Consider the following 21,520-nt stretch of genomic DNA (forward strand, 5'->3'; position numbering starts at 1 on the left):
GCTTCTTTTATTCATTATAATAAAAGTAGTCACCCATAAGTACTCACATATGTTCTCGGCGAGAGTAGATCCGACATCAGAACGTTTCTGAAAAGTGTTTGAAACTTACCTCATTACAATTCAAACCAAAGTATTCTTGAATTCAGAATGGTATGAACATGTTTTTAACCACAAACCATGCGATCCAATCAAGTGTGTATCTAAAAATGTGTGAATTCCAGAGTTCTAAAACCAAAAAAACGAAATCAATTGAAATGAAACACAGCGCTGTGTTTTTTTTTTGTATGGTTTGTTTATTTGCTTCCACCATATTGTGTTTTACTTGATATAATTTTTTGTTTGTATATATAGTATTATGTTATATTATATCATATATCATATTTTATACCTAATAATTAGCACGTCCTATAAGATTTTCTTCATTTAACGTATGGCGGACTTTCATTTGCATCGTTTAAATACTTTTTTGTTGTTTCTTCATTTGTTGTTAAAATACATATTAGATTATATTTAATATTTTTTTTGTTCATCATTTCTTTGCATCATTTGATATTTCACTGCTTACGATTGCATTCTCGTGGTCAAGCAGCTACCACTTGAACATACAATATAACTTGTGCGTGTGCGTGTGCGCTCATATAAATGGGCAATTGCAAATTTGATGGGCTAATCGTTTTCTTTCAAATTTCTTCATAAAAATGTTCCGTTTACAATCGATAAAGATGCTCGCAGACACAATTGCACACATAAAAAACCCACACATGGACTATTGGATGTTCATTCAGAAGCCGATGGCAAAGAAGAAGCAACGGTATGCAGTAAAAATGTTTTATCTGTTTTTGCCCAAATTATAAAATTAGAAAAGAAAGATTTAACAATTTTCAATTTTGTCCATTTTGCACATTTTAGTTTTTTTTTCGTTCGTTTTTGCAATGATTTTTTTTGTATTTCTTGCTATATCATTTTTTTGTGTGTGTGTGTGTTTAAACTATATATCTCCTTATTGAAAACCCATATTCACTGCGCTGATGCTTTTGCATATATCTTTTATCCATGTTGCATCGTTTAACATCATTCTCTTCGACAAGATTTTCTTTACTTTTTGCTCGTTTAAATTTCGGTTTCATCATCTTCTGCAAACACGTTGAAATGTGCAGTTCTGTGTGGAGTCAATAATTCAATACATCTTTTTCTTTGTTTTCTTTCACTATATGCATACATATAAATTGAATTGTGTGTGTGTGTTTGTGTTTGTTTTCATTTGTTTTAATATAATTCGTCATTGGAATTGCATTTGAATGGAAATGGAAAACACAACAAGAGCACACGCATATCATCATGATTTCTATATATGTAATGTGTGTGTGCAGGTGCATTTTGTTTTTCTGTTAGATTTCCAATCAAATCAATCCTTTCCAATGAACATTATTCCTTACATTTAAAAGCCATTTTTTTGGTTTTTAGTTTTATCTTATATATTTTTTTTTTAATGCACAATATTTCAATACGATAAAATCATAAATCACTAGACCATTGTTTAAGTTGTATGCAGTTGTTTTTTATCTCTGTTCCTCTTAATTAGTGTTGTTTATAATTATTTTTTTTTTCATTCGTTTTTTACTTTTAATTTTACCATTGTGGTTGATTTCTTTTCTTCATTTTTTTTTTTTGTTAATATTATATTTTTTGTTGTTGTGGTTTGTTTTTATCGTGTTCTCACTTACATTTTTCGTATGTGTGTGTGTGTAACTGCAAAAATTATGTTTCTATAAAATATTCTTTTCATTCTAACGATCTGCGTTTCATTTTGACTCACTTTTTTTATATTTTAAATTATAAAAAATCTCTTTGTATTTTCCGTTATCTTCCATCTTATAATGTGTTTTTTTCCTTCTTTGTTGTTGTTTTTATATATGGCTGACATTCTTTATGTTAATTTATTTCATAATTTCGCAAAATGTTCAATTTCTAACTGCCTCTAACATTATATTCAATGTGTATATGTGTTTGTGTGTGTGTTTTTTTGGAGTGTATGTATGACGATGCGAAGGTTTTTGTGTCATATTCAATGAATTAGTACAAATGATTTTGTATTGATGCACACCGCGACCTTTGTTATTGATGTTTTCTTCGTTTAAATGGAGTATGTGTGCGTATTCTTACATGTAATGTATTTTTTATTTTTTTATTTTTTTTTTCGTCATGTTCAATAAAACATGCGTTGTTCATTGATTTTTCTTCCTCTTCGTTATACGTATCTGTTGTCAAACATTTGCTTTGATTCTTTGGTTGCAAAAATAAAAGTGGTGAAAATCGCGATAAAGTTGTGATGCAACAGCGATCAATTAATTGCACACCGTAAAATCTCCACATTTCTTTCGCACACACAATAGCTAATCTTTGTGTTTGTGTATTTTCAAAACCAAAAAACCACTTGAAATTCATCGAAATAATATTTCTATTTGTTACTCACTCATCTTCATTTTGTTTTGATTGAATCGGTGTGCGTCTCTGTGTGAGTGAATGTGATTCGTTTATTTTTTCAAAAAAAAAAAAAGAAAAACAATATGAAATGATGACATGTTTGCATAATATTTGTTATTTATCCGTATAGTTCCATATTCGTGTGTATGTATGTGGGAGTGTTTTTTGTGTGTGGTTTTCCTTTACTAGTTTTTGTTGCATTCTTATATACAATTTTGTTTCTTATAATGCATATACGCTTAATCCTAATCCTGTACTTAAGATTTAGATTCTGGACCCCAAAACGAGAGAATTTTTTCGCCTCCATTTGCCACATTCGAAATAAAAAAAAATAAAGAAGAATTAGGGAATAAATGGGTGTTTGGTTGATGTGGTTTATACCAGAAATATCATTTAAAAAAATTGAGTTCAATGATATGAGTATCAATCGCACAAAGTAAGTATAAAGAAATCGGGTGACATTAGATTGGTATTTCGGTCAATAATTTTACCGGTGACGAGGATACTGTTTCAAATGTTTTTACACCCCAACTAATTGCATTTAATCCCATGTCATTTTAGATTTCCGTATTATTAAAAAACAGTTTCTCTCAAATTGTTCGTCCACATCAAACCATTGAAATGAATTGAATATAGCATTACATACTGTCGTACACAATGCATTTATAACGATTCAAATAAAATTGCAATAATAATAATAAAAAAACATTTTGTGTGGTACAATGATTGATTACAACAAATGCAATTAGCATTTATTGATCATCGACAATACAGGACTAGACTTAATCGCTTCACATACATTTACAATACATATATTTATATATATCGGGATGTGTGTTGGGTTGTGATGGGTTCTTTTTTGTTCTTCTTGTGCTGTCATATCTATTATGTGCTTGCTCTTTATTCAATTAATTCTAAAAATTACAATAAAATTATTGTTATCATTTGTTTTTTTTTTATGTATATGCCAATCCAGTAGCATAGACAGAAAATCGGTTCTAAAACGCAGATATTAAATGGATATCAAATTTCTATTAATTCACGTTTTGAATAAATAAAATATTCGAAACTGTGTAAAAAATGCAATTTAACTGCGGAAAAAATATTTAAAAAGCACGAAAAATCGTAGAAAAACGTGAAAAAGCACGACCATTTTTTCAGGTTTCACGGATTTTTCAGAGTTTTTACAGTTTTTTTTTATATGTTGTTTTCCCCATTGAATTTTTTTGTTTGATAATTTGATATTATTCAAAAGTGTGAGTTAAATTGATATAAATTTGATATCGATTCAATGTGTGTTTTAGAACTGACTTTTTCCAACTACTCAATCCATTTTTTTAGATGTATTTTCTCTCCTCATTCAATCATTGATTTTTAAATTTTATGTTATCCATTTGTTGCGGTTTGTTTTTACTTCTTAATCATTTAATTGCTAAGTGTTTCTGCTCTGTTTTCTCTACTATACCATCAAAATCATTTATCAAATCATTTTTACCGTATTTTATATTCATATTCTAACATTTTTTTTGTATTTTTTTTTGTTTCATTATTTCATATAAATCGCAATTCGCGCAATAGCCTTGCGTCTAATGTTGTCGTTTATTTAACATTGTTCGTTCGTTTTTGTTTCTCTACAATTTAGTATGTGTGTGTGTGGTGTGTATGCTATTTAGATGAAACGAACAAAAATGCTCCCACAGGTCGTTCGCTCACAGGAAAAAAAACACCATTTAAAATGTTCTTATGGAAAATCAAGAGCCCTTCCAATGACACACAATAAAAAAAAATGTGTTATACCAAAGAGACTCAAAATGCCAATGATAAAGAGTAAACACTTTTCTTTCGATGATATCGGTTGAGGCTCTGAGACTTTCACACCTTTTCAATTCGACAACAATTCGTTCTTGATTTCTTCAATTTAACTAATGATAAATTTATATATATATATAGTTCACTTTATGTATATATAATATATATATATAGCTTTCATTTATTTATATATGGTTAATATAATACATATGTTAATTTTTTTTCTCTTTTTTTTCATTATCACTAAAGTCAGTGGATTTTATTCGGTTAGTTGTTTGCCTTTGATGGTTACGAGTGGCGCTTTGCTCCCGTTCCGTCATGTTTTTTTTTTTGTTTTATTTCTTCATATTAATTTTCGCTCTAAAAATTTCGTTTCACGGCTCATTTTGATCTTTGGTTACTTATGCTGATTTTTATTTTTTGTTGTTAGTGTTTGTGTGTATGTGATAAGATTTGTGTAGATGTGAGTGTTTGTGTGAATTCCATCTTCCTTCATTCGTTATTTGTAGTTGTTTTTAATTTTGATTTTGATTTCAAGCATTTTCTTCTCTCGCGGTCTTCGATATAGTTTTTGTTTGTTTGTTTTTTTTTCGTCTTGCTACTAATTTATGTTTGTCGGTAAATGATGGAAATTGATGGTGTAAAATAACCGTCGCGAAAATGTATTTAAAACCTAAAACCTTTTAAATTTAATATAGCGCAGTTCAGCTGCAACAATATAATGTTTTGTATAATATATATGTTCGATCCAATTCGATTGAAAATGAATATGAAATAAAAAGAAAGCCAACATTGTTTTTGTTTGTGTCATATCGAAATTGCATATGATCCACGGATTAATTGCTTATGGATTTAAGTTTGTATTTCACTTGTTGTTTGAGTGTGATTTCTTTTTTTTCCATCGTTATTCTACTTTAGATATATTCATTTATTTATAAGTGATTGGGGGAGTGTAGTCAGAGACACATTCACCATTTATTTCATTTTCAATGATTTTGGTCAAAGAAGAGCAATATTTCAAGCAATGAGAATGAATAAAAAAAAAACCGAACCAACAAAAATCAAATAGACCATTGTAATAATATCTGGGGTTGGCTAGAATTATTATGAAAATAAAATCGAAACGGTCAATGTGCCGCGACTAAAATATGCTCAATTAACAAGTATCCATTAACAATAACAAATACACATTTACACAGTACATTTAATGATTTACGCTTTGTTAATTCATTAATTTTGTTTTTTTTTTCTTCTTCTTTTTTGTTTTCCTTATTTGTTGGTTTATTTTCTTCGTTTTGGGCTTTGATGTTGCTGTTGTTGTCATCAACGTCGTCGTCGTCTTCGTCGTTTCCTTTTATATTCCTAATGGTTGCTATTCATTTATGTATTTTTTTTTTGTTTCGTTCAGTTTTACTACTTCATGCCATTATTTTTTATGTGAGAAAATTAAAAAATATTGCTTTCATTTTGCTGGGCTCTTTTGTTGTTTTTTAATAGTCATGTATATATAATATATATGTGAGTGAGTGGTTGGGGTAAGAGAGGGTGGTGATTGTGGATTTGTGTCTGTTTTCGATCGAAAAATTCCAATCCAAAAATGATCCTAAAATTCCGCTTTAGTGTTCTCTATCTCTCTCTGTCTCTCTCCGAGTCTGTTTCATTTTTGTCAATTGTTAGTTTGTTTGCAATTCAATTTATTTAGTATCGATTGAGCGCGTGTGTGTGTGTGTGTTTTTTTTTTTGTTTTATATTGGTAATATTCATTCAGAATGAGCGTCACTGGTTCGATTTCACATGATTATTCACTCATTTCACGAGGCTCGTGATTGCAAGCAGAATTGATCAAATCGATGACTGTAAATGAAAACAGATAAATAAAGCTTTTTTGTTCACTGTCTTCCCAAGAAGAATTTATTATTCAATTCAAAGATGCGATCTGTGTGCAAAAAGGGATGTTTTTTTATATCTCTGTCGCTTGAAGTTTGGTATTGCGTGCGTCGTCTTCACAAAAAAAAATTAAATTACCATTTTCTATAATTTTCCTTCGTAATAGCAATAATGTATTGATGCGAATGTATTCTGCCCTATCCATACCATCTACATATAGTTGATAATAAATATAGCAAAAATATGCACAATTTGCACTGAACAATTCCCTTTTCGTCTCTCTTTCTTTCTCATTTTTTTTTTTAAATCAGGGTATTTATCTCTTACACATCTTGTGTTGGTTATGTATGTTTTTTTTTGTCTTTTATTTTCGTTTGGTAAGGCTAAAGTGGAATTTAAGAAGGCTATAATTTTCGTAATTATTTTTTTGTTACTCGTACGCTTGCAAAAGAAATAAATGAATACAGATATGGAAAAGTTGAACAGGAAAATAAAAACCCTTCGGTCTAAAGTCACCAGCTTTAACTAACCGTTGAAACCAAAGCGGACATTTTGATATTTTCAGATTATTTTCTGTATTTTTTCAAAATCATGTAATTTAATCTATATTTAGTGAGAATTGTTTGTAGTTTCCGTTATGATGAATGAAAATCACGGAACTTGCGGGGAGAATCGATGAGTTTTTTTTTTTTTCAAATTTGTCCGATGAACTTTTCGTTTGGTGATGTCAATTTTTTAATTCTATTTGATTCGGTTCAATGGAAATTATTTATTGGAATTGGTATGTTGTGTGTGGGCGGAAGAGGATAGGGACTTTTTTTGTTTTCATACAAACAGTGAAATTATGCTATTTCCATCAATTTTTGTTAACTTGCATTCGATTCATTTAAGAGAATAATGAAACAAAAAATAATGCCATGACAAAAATGAGCAAGTTGGCTGGCAGGTGAATACAAAAAAATTGTCGCAAAGATGACTGAGCTTGAAAATCCGTCTAACAATTCTCACTATGTAAAAAAATGTTGTTGTTTCTTGTTATGTTTTCAATGTTTCGTTGTGTGTTAACAAAGCTAAGGTACGGCTCGTATAAATGAGCCTGATCATAATTTGATCGAATTGAATAATCAATAGTTGAACAATGGTAAGGTTCACATGCGTTCTCTAAAATATAGTTTTTTTTTTGTTTGTTTGTGTTTAGTTTAATATTGTTTGTAAGATAAAATTCATAAAATTCACATTTTCTCAATCTCACGCACACGTTTTCATTCGTCATCAAGCTGTTTATATTTGTAATTCGCGTTGCAATATTACTGATGGCTTTGATTAAGCTAGCGGTGATTGTTCGATTGCATCGCTCTTAACATTCGATTTTCGGTCGTTCGGGTTTTTGCTTCAAACATTCATAATTGATTTTCAGCCGTTCTAATAGCCGTTGATTTACAGCTTTGGTTGGTTTTTTTTTGGGTATTTCTCCATGAGTGTGTGTTTTTTTTCTCTTTCTTAAATTCTATTTTGAATTTGCAATTTTATCTAAAGACTATAACGCTAAAATAATCTAAATCATGTTATCTAGATGTATGCATGGTTGCATGTGACTGCATGACTGATTGAATGTATGTGTTGTTATCATTTTGTTTTCGCGGCAACAGTGTCAGTTATGTGTGTTTTAAAAATGCTTAATCATGAAAGATTGCCAAAACTAAATTTCAAACAATAAAAAAAAATCAGAAATCTAATGCAGAATGCGCGAGAATGGGGTAACAATTGTTCAAAAAGCTGTGTACAGATAACAGAAATCAGTCAAATAATGAGCATTTGCTTCGGTCTGTATTTTGATTTCGTACGAACAATCGGATTTTTTTCATGATCTTAGTAAAATTAGTTGTTGAATTGTTGTTGTTACATGAGTTGATTTTTTTTGCCACGTTTAATTACTAAGTTATCTTAAGTAAATGTGCTTAAAATAAAACATATAAATTGAAACCTTTCGCATAGTCGATATTGCGTATCATTGTTGATTTATGTCTCTTTCTGCTATCCTGCTTTAAAAATGTATATTCGCATTCTGTCTTTGTCTCTGTTTCGGTGTTTGTGTATGTGTAAAATGTATTTGGCTCTTTTTTGTCTCAAGCACAACGAAATGGAATGCGTCACATTCGCAAAGGAGATATAAACTGATCAATAGTGTATGTGTCGGAATGCGAACAATGAAATTGCCAATGATAATGCGCTCCGTATATTTCTATACTGGATCAATGTCAATCTTATTTCGATTGAGTGGGTTGTAAGCAATTGCTTTAAATCCTAAGCTAAAGTATGTGTATTATTAGCCCTTAAATTCATTCCACGACTCTCGAAACTACCCGGTCTGCCATGAACTCCGAACAATTAAAAGCTAAGTGGTCGGATGACAAAAACATACATTTTCATTGAAGAACATTTCTAAATTTAACAACCAATACTGAATTAATGAATGTTATAGCTTTATTTCCAATGAATTTCTTTTTTGTTCCAATAAAACCAGCCTTTAACCGTTTTTTTTTTTAAGAAAAAAATACTTCGAATAAAAAAAACCAAAACCTGGCACGTTCTGAATAAGAATTCGCCGGGTTGTTGCCCCGCAAAAATAACAGAGATATGCACCAATGAAAAGGAAAATTATTTTACAAACAATTTTATATTTAAAAAAACACGAAATAAAATCCACTTTCCATTTGGTTACTAATTACTCAATAAAAGTATATAGTAACTGGTTCCCTTTCCTATTTTGGATAAATATACATATACATATATATACTTTTATAGTTTTTTTTTTGTTTAATTTTATCGTTTCGTAGTTTAATTTAACACACATTTTTATGATTAACACAACATAAATTATTGCATATAAATTTCACTCCGTTGTCAATTATTGAAACAAAGCTCTCAAACAAATATCTCCACAATAATGTTTTTTATTTTTTGTTGGTTTCATTCTTTCAATAATCGCTGATTTCATGTACAAACAAACCGTATGCTAAATCACATAGCATCTATTATATTCCGTCCCTACCTCTTCATCGAAATGAATAGAAAAAAAAAACACAAACAAAAAATTCAATGAGATAAACGATAAAAATCCATCTATATATGATAAATAACGTAAATCACTAAAAGCGCATTTAATATACGGTGACACTTCTTACAACGAGCATAACTCTACCAATTTTTTTTAATTTTTAATGCCATTAATCGATTTAATTACCTGTTCCAATCTGTGTTCGAGTTTCTGTATACGTGTTTGTGTCTCTGTATGTGTTCCGTCAGTGAAAAATCCAATGCTTTTTTACAATTGCTCAATTGAAATGCCTCGGATGTGTATCTGTGTGTGTGTGTCTGTGACATTTGTGTATGTGGCCGAAGTTCGAATTTTGCACATCAACTCTAGAGTTAAAATCTTATATCTTAAATTTGATTTGGACATTTCTTTAACAATTATATGTTGATTGTGTTGTTGGTTTTTTCTCTTTCTTGTCCCATTTAGTGTTCATTTTTCTTATATGCTTAATGTTGTTGTTGTTGCTTCGACCATTTGCGAATTCTGTTGCACAACCCAAACATGAAATATTACTAAATGCATGCGGATATTTAGTTAGTGTGAGATTATGTGTGCGTTGTTTGTTGTTCCATATATAATTGTTTTTAAAACTGTTGTGTTATGTTACGTTGTCACTCATTTTTTTTTGTTGGTAGGAATCATTTCACTCATGTATATATATATAATATAATATAATCATCATCTAAATCGTTCATTGATTTGCTAAGACCTAATTAATCTACATGCATTTTTGTTTGTTGTTGTTTGTTATAATTTATCAATTATATCGTTCATCAGCGCCATTAAATCTGTGTGCATAAATATTGATTTGCTGATATTGATGAACGTTGTTAATTACAATATACGAATATTCTAAATCTACGGGTTTTTGTTGTTGTTGTTGTGTGTGGGTATTATCACCTCAAATTTTCACAAAATCATCAACAAACAATTGTTTTCGATGAAATTGGTAATTGTTGGATAATTTATGTTGTGAAAACTTGAGTTGACAATTTAAAATCAAACAATTTAGCATTTTCCATTTGTTATTTATGGTTGCCTTGTTAGTTGTTTGCTTTAGTGGGGATGAGTATTTTTGTTCAGTTAAGGTTTATTTAGTGTTCATGCTTAATTTTTTTTTTTCGTTATAAATACATACATTACATTTTACTATGCTTTGCTTTTTTGTTTCATATTCCTTAAATAATCTGTCTGCGCAGCCAATTCGAAAGAGTTAAAAAAACCGAAAAAATGAAAAGAACGAAAAAATCTCGTTTTTCTTCGAAAAATGATCTTACAATTTGAAAAACTGTACTGACCACACACACACACACGCACACACTATTAAAAAAACATCATTGCTGTTATCGATATGTGTTTGAAAGGAGAAAAAGAGACATTCTTATGTTAGATTTGTGTGATGCTCTTGACGTAATGAGTGTGTAAGTGTGTGTGTGTGGTTAGAGTATTTCGGATCCCAAGCTCCGGTTAACACTGATTCTCAATTTACAAAAAAATAATTTGGAAATGAAAATTAGTTTCGTTGGCTCAAGACTTCATTTCATGTAATAAAAACGAATTCATACAAAAAGTGCTTCTTAATTTTGTTTTGCTATGACGCGAGGCATTTAGTTGTTTGTTTTGTTTTTTTTGTATTATAACATGCCGCATGTAATTGAAATCGTTCGCTCAGATTTCTTTTGATTTTAAATTTGTTCTAAATGTTCAATATATATCTGAATAGTCTGGATGTTTTTTTACTGCTCTCTTTTTTTGGTTTAAATGTTTTTGGTTTTTCATTTATACATAAAACTGGAGTTTTCATTTTAGGAGTTTGATTACTGTACTATAAGTTCATTTGTAGTTTGTTTGTTAATTTCAACAATTCAGAAAACTCATCGTGGGACACGACACACAACTGTACTTTACTTTTTTTTTGTCTCATTTTGTTTTTGTTTTAATTACACATCAAACATGCATTTTGGTACAAACAATATGCTTGCTTTTTTTATCTAATTTTATGTATATTAATTCCTAAGTAAATTCTGATTTGAATTTAAAATCGTTTCATTTTCTGTGTTTAAACTGTTCGGTTCAATCATTATCTATGCCATTTCAATTCAATCATGTGATTCAATCAATTTAAATGTCTTTTTTCGATTAGATAGTCGATTTCGGTTTTTTTTTTCGATTAAGACAGCCTAAGACTGTTATTAATATACGTACATTTCAAAATGATAAATTATTCAATTTGACAGACGCCGAACGCTTGTTTGATCGTCGAAACTGCAATATCAAAATCATATTGAAAATTAGAATTGACCCGGGTGGAGCAAATAGAACGCATATAACCAACAGTGAATAAGAGAGAAAAAACACAATCCATTCGCAATTAAATAGATGAGTTTGTCGATGGTGGTTGGTCGCATTGCGTGTGTAACGCGAGTGCATGATTTGCTGTCTAGGTTTTTTTTTTCTCGCGCTATCTCCAAAATCAGAACGCAAAAAAACCGTTCCAATTTAAACAATTACCACATCATGGTATGAATATCTGTATATATCTCATTCTCTTCACACATTATACTAAATTTCCTATCGACTTCAGAGCACTACTCTTCGATATACACACATTTAGGGTCATAAATATTCAGTGCTATTTGTATGAGATATTTTTTTATCCATTTTTTTCTATTTTACTTTTATTTATATATATTCTGAGTGAGTGTGTGTATGTATTTCGATGAGCTATGCGTGTGCAGCGTTGAGTTTCAATTTTTTTTTTTTTTTGAAATATGAGATGGTTTGAAATGCCGCCGATTTTTTATGGGCAAAATGTTTAATAGACGCCGTATGGTCCTTGATAGCACAATTTCGAATTGTATTTAGATAAGTAGCGTACATCTTTAATTGAAATGTGTGGGCTTTTTGGTGGAGAATGAGTTTTGAAATCTCCATAAATGTTGTCCATGGTTGAATAGGCGCTTTCGTCAATCTATCATGCGCGCTCGTTTTGAAACGTTGTTGACATTGTTGTTGTTGTGGTGGTGTTGATGATGGTGGTGTTGATGATGGTGGTGTTGGTATTGTGTTTATTGTGAAGGGGTGTGTGTGTATATGGTTTTGTATGAGAGTGGTCAATCCCCATCATTAAAGTTTCGTTGCATTTTTGTTGAATAATAAAGAAAAGAAATGGAAGAAAAACGCACAATCAAATTAAATGAAAACGATCGCATTTGGCAAAATAAACTTGCATAAACATAATATGTTTGGTTGAAAAAGGAAAAACAAAAACGAAAAAAAGGCGAAAACGAACTGAATAAGCATAGACAAACTTTCAATTTTGCATCAGCCACATTGGTTTGCTCCGTACGCGGGGTAGAAAAATACTAAGATGCTCTCTTGTTCAAAATTGAATGTTTTCTTTTTTTTTTAACTCTTATCCTTGATTCCATCTGAAGAAACGTTTCGATTCAAAAATATTTTCTTATACATTGTTATTTGTGTTATTTTGGTTTGTTTGTTTGGTGATTTGTTGTGGTTGCTGTTCGTTTCTCTTTTAACTTCTTTTCACCTGTTCTTTTACATGGCTCAAATACACAGATTGAGTATTTTTTACTAAAAATTCATTCTATATAGTTTGAATTTTTTTTCTTTTTGTAATAGCGATTCAGTAAGCCCAAGGCCTAAACACTTTCGGTGCACTTCATTATATTAATAAAATATGTTCGTATATTCAATTGAATATTGTTTTTTAGTGTGAGTTTAAGTGTATCTTGGTTTCAATTATTCGCCCATTTTATTTCTCGCTATATACTTTTTCTCTTTCTCTCTATCTCGTCTGTCATATGTAAAAATCAATTTACCTAATGTATTTTGTTTGGTTTGGAATTTTATATATACAACATCTAACGTTTACAGTTATAGTTTCAGCTAAATCATTTAGTTTTTCGGTTTTGTGTTATTCTCATTCATATTTTATTTATTATTTTATCATTTTTATCTACGGTTTCCATCGATTATGTTAAATGGTTCAATATGTACATGATCACAAAGCTTTGCTCATCCTCTACTATTTTCACAAATGCAATACACAATATGGAAAGAAAATTGCGCGTATATAAATACGTCTCTCTCATCATTGATGTATTTATATTCGATTCGATTCAATCAATATATATATTTTTTTCAAGCTAAAAACCAAAACATAATCCACAAGAAAATAAAAAATAAAATATTATTATCTAATGTATGTGGATTGTATGGTCATTTTTATCGTATTTTTGATTCATATGGTTTTTTTTTATTCGGTTTTCATCATCTATCTCGTTGTCTCTTTGTCGCTCGACGCGCGCGAGCGCGTTTTGTCGTTATTTTATTTTTCAAATTGTAATTTTCCCAATCAAAAAATCCGCACATAAAATATTGGATGACAGCTTAGTCATTGTTCTTTGCTCTCGCTTTCTCTCTCTCTTTATCTCGGTTTGCTTTTTCATTTTGGTGTCGTCAATTACAACCGAAGAACATAAAATATCCATCCGAATATCGGAATAAAAGCACTATTTATTGTGTAATAAAACATGACGAAAAATAATAATAATAATAGTAGAGAGAAAAAAAAACAAAAGAAAAAACAGCAACAACGACAACAATGACATAAATGGCAATAATAATCATAATATAAATTATAACAACAAATATCTCTCAGTGTGTCGTAAAATGTTTACACTCCACCGTTTGTATGTGTGTATGTGCTTTGGTTAATCCCATGGGCATGATAAACGAACATAAAAAATTACGGATTGCCGCATCGTAATCAAAATGACCCATATTCAGTGCAATCAACATATCACACAACAAACACACATACTCGAATACTGACCGGAATCGTTTCGATCAAATTACACAGAAATTAGCTCTCTTTTGTTTCGCTTTGGCATGCTGTGTGTGTGTGTGTGTGTGTGCTGGTAGATGAGCGAGTTGTGCACAGTTTTTTTTATTGACATTTAATCTTTACACGATCAGTGTCTGCCACTGAAATGATTGCAATAGAATTTGTCTCTAAATAGCCAGTTCTAATTGATAATTAAAAAAAAACGAAGATGCGACATTTGTATAATTTTAATCCAGTATTATTGTTATGTTCATCATCAAACTTATAATTTAACTCGCTTTCATGAATTATCGGATAAATATTAAATTCGTTTAAGTAGGTAAATAAACAATGACGTGACGTATACCTTACATTCGGAATCCTTTCAGAAGTGGGTATGCAAATCAGGGATTGTTACTTTGTGGAGGAGGAACGGTGATGAAGAAAATGAGGAGGAGGAGCATCCTCCTGCTTAAGGAGGAAAATCATTTTAACCAAAAAAAAGACATTTTTGCGTTGAAAGTAATGAAAAAGTAGCTTTTTGACCAAAAAAACTGTTTCTCCCAATTTGAGAAGAAGGATCCTTCTCAGCTCTATCTCATCCTCCTCTTGGCGAACAATCCCTTAAAACGAATGCAAATAGACTAAAAGAGTCGGACGCTGAATTTTGAAATATTCTGCATTTTCTTTTGTAGTCTGTATAAAGCGCGTTCTATTTCATTTTTTTTTCTCTACATATGTATAACTAGGTGTGTTTCAATATTTATCTTATTCAATAGAGGAATGTGTTATGTGTGTATGTGTGTGATTTTGTGAATTAACTACATATTACGAATGATTTCGTTTTTGTTGCTGTAATAATTTTGCATTGATAACATGTTGGGTTCATGATGTATAAGGGGGCATGTGTATGTGTGTGTGTGTGTATGTGTGAATTTTGAGCGTTGTTGTGTCATAATGTTTATTATTTTTCACATAATAAATTTGATCAATAATAATCAATAATCTTAAGGTTCCAATATAAATATATGTATAACATCCTATTCAATTTTGCATAGATGAATTTTTAGATTTTGCAAAATATTCTCGCCATTTCATGTTTTCTATATATCATCAATTCTCAATTAATTGTTTGTTTGTTCGTACTAATTTAGGTTTTTACGTCTAAATGTTATTTTTGTTGTTGTTATTATCTAAATTTATATCTTTTATTACACTTGTGTTTTTTTAATGCAATTGTTGTTTGTATTTCTTCTTTTTTTTTGTTGAAATATCGTCTAGTGCTATCAATTAGCTGTCGATTACTTCAATTTTTATTTGATTAATTTTTGTTCTTTTGTCTATCATTTGCTTAATTAATTAAATCTTTATCCCAAGAGGATATCCGCCTACGTTAAATTGTTAAATGTTTTTTTTTCTTCTGTTTTATATTTAACATTATATTTCGGTGTATGTGTGCGAGTGTATGTGTGTTGTGTGTATTGGTGTATGATTGCGAGAGAGAAAAATTCTCATTATTTTGTTTATAATTCATGTTTGTATTTAATATTTAATTACTTTTTCATTCTCTCGCTCTTTTATAATTTATGTATATATATGTTTTGTTTGTTTTATTTTGACAAATCATGTTTTTTTTTGTGTGTGAATTGTTCCGTTTGATCCGATCGATTAAATGAATTTCATGTTCAGTTGTAGTTGACACGAGATTCATTTATGTGTGTGTGTTTGTTTTCAGTGCGTTTCAGTGATTGTATCATTTGTTGTGTGGCTCTGCTGCTGAAGATGCTATCGTGGCCAACATCATGGGAACTACACCAGCAGACTTGGAGCTAACCATTCTTCATCTGCCAACTGCAAAAACACCACAAATTCATTTAGAATCCAAATTTGTTGCTGTTGTTGTTGTTATTATTGATCATAGTTTGTGTGTTTTGTCGGTTGATTATTTTTTTTTTTTTTACTTTCGTTTGATTAATTTAGTACGTATAATCATTATCATCGAGATTATATATTTCGATTGTCTTTTAGTCACTTAATTTGGTTTTTGTTCGTTATTTCTAAACTTTATTTTTGTTTTCGGGATATGTTTCGATATAATTAATCAATAATATCAATAATAACACCAATTAAAAAGCAATGATACTAAAATAAATGCGTATGAGAGTTTTAATGGACAATGAATCGAAATGAGAGAAATTAAACATGTTTACTCTTATGAATTGTGCCGTTTCCAATCAATTTTATGCGCGAAAGCGAACGCCCAGAATTATGCCGAGAATCATTATGTTGTGCACTCAAAAAAATTGTTCAAATGTATTAAATAAAATTCCGGTTTGAATAAACGACACCCCATTGGTTCATTTTATCGAAGAAAGAAATCCAATATTGAATGTGATTCCGAACATTTTTTTTTTTTTTTTAACTTATCGTCATGCATTTGTTCGAGATAGATTTTTTTCAGTGTACACATGTTGTATGTATGACCTTCGTCAATTTAGTACACACCCATACATATATAATGCAAATTTAATTACATATTTGTACATTTACTTTGTTAATTTTCCCATAAAAAAACTAGTAAATTATATGCCATCAATTGTGCGGACGGTGTACGTGCGTGTGGCGCCTTTGGAATGGGACTTCATTATTGATTCGAATTTGTGCATTGTGCTACCAAATGTGGTCAAAATAAGTTTCTTTCCCGTTCCGATCAAAAAGGGCAGCGCTCGCCCATTTTCAATGCACATGCACATCCATAATTGTAACGATAATATAGACGTGAAATCTTTTTAAACATTTTCGATTTGGATTAGAGTCAGTCAATGTTGCCAGCTCGAATATAATCAATAAATTACCGGAGAATTAGCATTTATTACATTTTCAACAATTGCATCGGTGGTCATATTGATAATAATTATACGAATAATAATTACCGAAAATATTTCGGTTGATATTAATGTAAAGCAAATTATGGATGGTATGCAATGAAAATGATTTTGCGAGAGCCACATTGCGATCCAAATGTATTAGATTTCAGTATTGCTGTCGGTGTGCGGGTGTGTGTAAATGTGCATTTTCGACCACCTTTCATATCTATCTATTCGGAGTATTATGCTATTGCCGTTAATATGTGGCAAGCAAAATTACCGTAACCGATGATATTCATTTGGATAGAACAATGTAAAATTTGGTCACCATTCGTTCGTTATTTGTCGGCATTTGTATTAATTGTGCATTTTGGAAAAAGGCGTTCGTCTGTATCAAATCGAAATCGAATTTTGAGGTGCACATTTTTTTTTTATTGTTATTCTTCAATTGAGAGGTTGACACACGCAATCGGAAGCATTTGAAAATAGAATTCATGCAATTGATTTTGGAGGCGAAAAACAATTTTTTTTTATTTCATGTTCTCAGTTTCACGGCATCGCGATCAATAATATTCGCACAGAGGCGAAAGAGCAAATTTTGTTTGGTGTTGCAAACATGAAATTCGATCGAAAATGCAGACTTTTCACACTATGTATAGGTTGGTGCAACAATAAATAGGCTCACCATCTGCCGCATAATTGCATTGCCACCAGATTTTAATCGGCGGCAAATTTGTTATATTTTTGTGAAAACAATTGTTTCTAAAATGCAGCAATCAATTTGAATGTTTTCGTGCGGTTTTATTTTCCTCGTTATGTGTGTTTGCGTTTACGTTTTTTTTTTTCTCTGTCCCTCTCGCCAGTTCTATTTTTGCGGCACTCTATGCAGGATTCCGTGGATGCAGTAGCCATTGATGCTAGTATTTACCCACATTTTAAATATCGCCTTTAAAAACAATAGATATGTAATGAGGAGAGAGAGAGAGAGAGAGAGAGGGAGAAAGAGAGAGAGAGAGAGAGAGGGAGAGGGGCAATAGAAAGCTGGCATAGCTGTCATTCGAATTTCCATTTTTTACACAGATATCTCTGGGATTTCTCACTCATAATAACATCGAATCATTGATGTTTTGTGTTCGCGCATGATATACAATTTTATTGCAAGTTATACGTGTTCGTCCAAAGGTACATATGACACATTTCAATATATATTTTCGGAAAAATATTTGGACGCTGCTGCAATTTTAATTTGATTTGATTATCACATACATAGAATCTGTAATTAACTTAGCGCCAAAACAAACACACATCAACAGCAGGGACAGTATGACATAAATTCAATGTTTTCATTGCGTTTAGATTCAACCATTTGCAGTATTTTTTCTGTGTACGAATTGTTTTCGAGCCGATTCGAGAAAATATTTTCGAGAAGAGACAAAAAATCGGCAACTGCGAAGCGCATTTTCTAACTATATTGTTGCAGTTTGAATTGAAATATCGATACACAAGAATTGTGAAAGCAGTTCAGTGAATGCAGTTTTTTTGTGATAGCTTGTATATTTATTGCCAGTCACGCTTCAAAGAATCGATTTTTCTTTCTATGCAGATATTATACACAACATTTTTGTTAATTCGTCGCGTAAAATTCCATTTTAATGTTTCCAATGATGTGAATAAAAATTACAAGCTATAAATGCCAATATGGAAATACTTTACTACTACCATGAATATATTTGTAATAAAATTTCAATTTCTATTTTTTTCTTCTCTCTCCCACCACTATTACATGCTCATATTATTTAGGGGAATATTTATTGATTTGAAACAAATTGCATATTATAAATAAATGGTTGCTACATTGTTATTGCATTTTCAATGCATCGTCGTGTTGTTGTTGTGCGTGTTTTTTTCGTAAATCGTTTGGCTGGTCGCAGTTCACTTTGCAATATCGTTGCGTACGCGAGAAACAAACTTTATTGCAAAAACTGATATAGAGAGAGAGAGATAGGGAGTGAGAGCGGGGATATTTTGTTCGAAAATTTATCATAAATTGGAATATGCAAGAATAAATGACAAAGTGCATGTGTAGAACAGAGCAATGAATTTTGTTTTTGAAATCAAACGGAAAATTGATGTAAAATTATTGTCAAATCCACTTATGCTTAAATGGATTTGTGCGTGCGCGATTGTATATTTGAGAGTGGTGTAGTGTGTGTGTGTTTTGTATGCACTCAATTTTTGATGTACATTTACAACGTTCGCACAAATTTTGAATATGATACGGTGCATCTTTTTGAATGGTCTGAAAACGTGTTTAGCCTATGATAATATTTGTATGTATGGGAGAGAATGAAAAAAAACGGTGCTCTCTGGCGCGCATATATATCGAAAACAAAATAACATTAGAGTGGCCTGGATAGAATGAGAAAGTGTATTTTGCGGTTGTACGCGTAGTCGCGTTGATCACACGTTTCAGCTCAAATCATTGTTGTAATTGCCATGTAATTTGCTTGGAGAAAGAAACGGCCGGATAGCCATTGTAAAATTACATAATGGTTAATAGTCCATATCGCAGCTGGGGTACATCGAACGTAAAAACGTGCATCGGACTAACATAGAAATGCATACAGAGACCACCACCACCGCCGCCGCCACCTTTGCGCTTCACAGCCATTGTCAATTGATAATAAAACATATTATTTTCTACTTTGCATGCTATGAGCGCGCCTCTCACCAGCACTCGACGTTGCCGATTTTATACACAGTATGAACACGAAGCGAGCAAGTGATCGCACTCGCGCGCTCACGCTTTTCGCTTTAAAATTGCGAAATTTTCGATATATGCACATACATTTACATTTAATTATCGAATAAAGTATTAGCTCATTCAAGCCTGGTTGCCTCTATTTAATCCCCGGTCCAATGCTCGTCCCCCCAATACCGTGTGTGTATACAATGCAATTGAATTCAATTGGACATTCGGTGTCTCTCGCTCGTAATGATATATTGTATGTGACACAATGATAATGATAAAATATATTTATTCATTTTGTAACAAATTCATTAACACTGATTAGTTGCGTAGTTTTGAGCATGTATTTTCGTCAAATGATTTAAGCGCGTCAAATTGATCGGATTTGATTCAATACAAAATTATATAAGAACTCAATTTGTGTTCTTTATTAGCAACACATAAGAGTAAACATTTTGCATATAGAATAAATGTTGTAGGTTTTTTTTTTGTTTCGTATTTGATTATTCTCAATTCAAATTTCCATCAATCGATATTAACACATTTGATTTTTGACTTTCAACAATCGCTTGCCAAAGTTAATTAGAAGCCAAACAATCCAACAGTTAAATTCGTTTGATTTTTTTTAACAATGAATATGGTGTGTGTATGTGTGTGTGTTTTTTTTTTTTTTTTTTTTTTTGTTGAATGCAATAAGAAAATATTTTTAATCGAATCATTTTTTTGTAAATACTTCTTCTGGAATTTAGGCACTAAATTTATGAAGAAAAAAAACTTTTGGTACATGATTGCTGTCAGTTTATGGGACCAGAACGAAAACCAAAAAAATAAAACTTCAAAATGTTCGTTCAAAAGCAATCATGTGACACTCGTTCAAATATTTTGTTGTTAATAAAAAGTTATGAAAAATATTTAAAAATTTATGATAAAAAGTGATCCATATGTACCTGTGGGCTCACCTGAAATTGTTGCATTGGATAAGCAACAACGCCAGCAGCTTGTGGTAGAGCACTGCCAACACCTTGAGCAGTCGGAATTTGTGCGGCTGGAATTTGTGCTTGAGCTGGAACACCTTGCCATGCACCTGGAATCTGTACACCCATTCTGCATTTCAAAGAGACAGATTTCAAAAGAATCGATTATTATCAAATTTCAGTTGGCTGTTTTTTTTCTGCCATTTAAATGACATTCATAGCACTTACCCCATGTAGCCAGCCTGTTGATAGCCAGCAAATTGCCCATACGCATATCCTTGCATTCCTTGCAAAAATTGACCTTGAATTGGTGCCGATGGAGCCGGAGCTGTTGGATAAGTTGGTGCTGGTGGATACCAATAGCCGGCAACTTGTTGTCCATATGCGGTACCAAATGGAAAACCAGCCTGGCCCAATGCTTGGCTTGCAATTGATGGTGCATTATTTGGATCACCGCTCTCTTTTCCCCATGAACATTTCACTGGCTGACCATTTATTTCAGAATTGTGAATCGCAACGATCGCATGTGTAGCGGCCTCCTTTGTAGAGAAACTATTGTTTTTTGTGTGTGTGCCAAACGAGTGATGAAAAAAAACGACATTTTTTATTGAATTTGAATTGTGATTTGTGAAAATGATGCAAAATAATACGCAATATGCGACTCGGTACAAAAAAAAAACTGTTTTAATGACTATGATTTTACCTATTTATCCAGGTCACTGCACAAAATCAACGGTCACTAAATAAAAATTTATTCCGTACAGTGCAACAAGAAAAAATGTGAGCAAACAACAACATCACCGC

At 31.2% G+C, this 21,520-nt stretch overlaps 1 protein-coding gene across 4 annotated transcripts in view; it reads right to left on the reverse strand.

Moving 5' to 3' along the window:
• Nucleotides 1-4,860: 4,860 nt before the first annotated feature.
• Nucleotides 4,861-21,520, reverse strand: part of LOC116339114 (nucleolysin TIAR) — a 400,815-nt gene continuing 384,155 nt past the window's right edge. For 2 of the 4 annotated variants that reach the window (XM_031764788.1, XM_031764785.1), the window contains 3 exons: nt 20,945-21,268; nt 20,690-20,846; nt 4,861-12,248 (listed from right to left, as the gene is read on the reverse strand). In XM_031764788.1, coding sequence (XP_031620648.1) covers nt 12,093-12,248; nt 20,690-20,846; nt 20,945-21,268 — 637 coding nt within the window. In that variant the 3' untranslated portion in view covers nt 4,861-12,092. Of the gene's footprint in view, nt 12,249-15,700; nt 15,978-20,689; nt 20,847-20,944; nt 21,269-21,520 lie in introns of those variants that run through there. The other 2 variants (XM_031764786.1, XM_031764787.1) reach the window with 2 other exon arrangements.

The sequence above is a fragment of the Contarinia nasturtii genome, unplaced genomic scaffold, assembly GCF_009176525.2.
Source record: "Contarinia nasturtii isolate CC-2019 unplaced genomic scaffold, AAFC_CNas_1.1 Cnas_scaffold_493, whole genome shotgun sequence".
NCBI classification, from domain to species: domain Eukaryota; kingdom Metazoa; phylum Arthropoda; class Insecta; order Diptera; family Cecidomyiidae; genus Contarinia; species Contarinia nasturtii.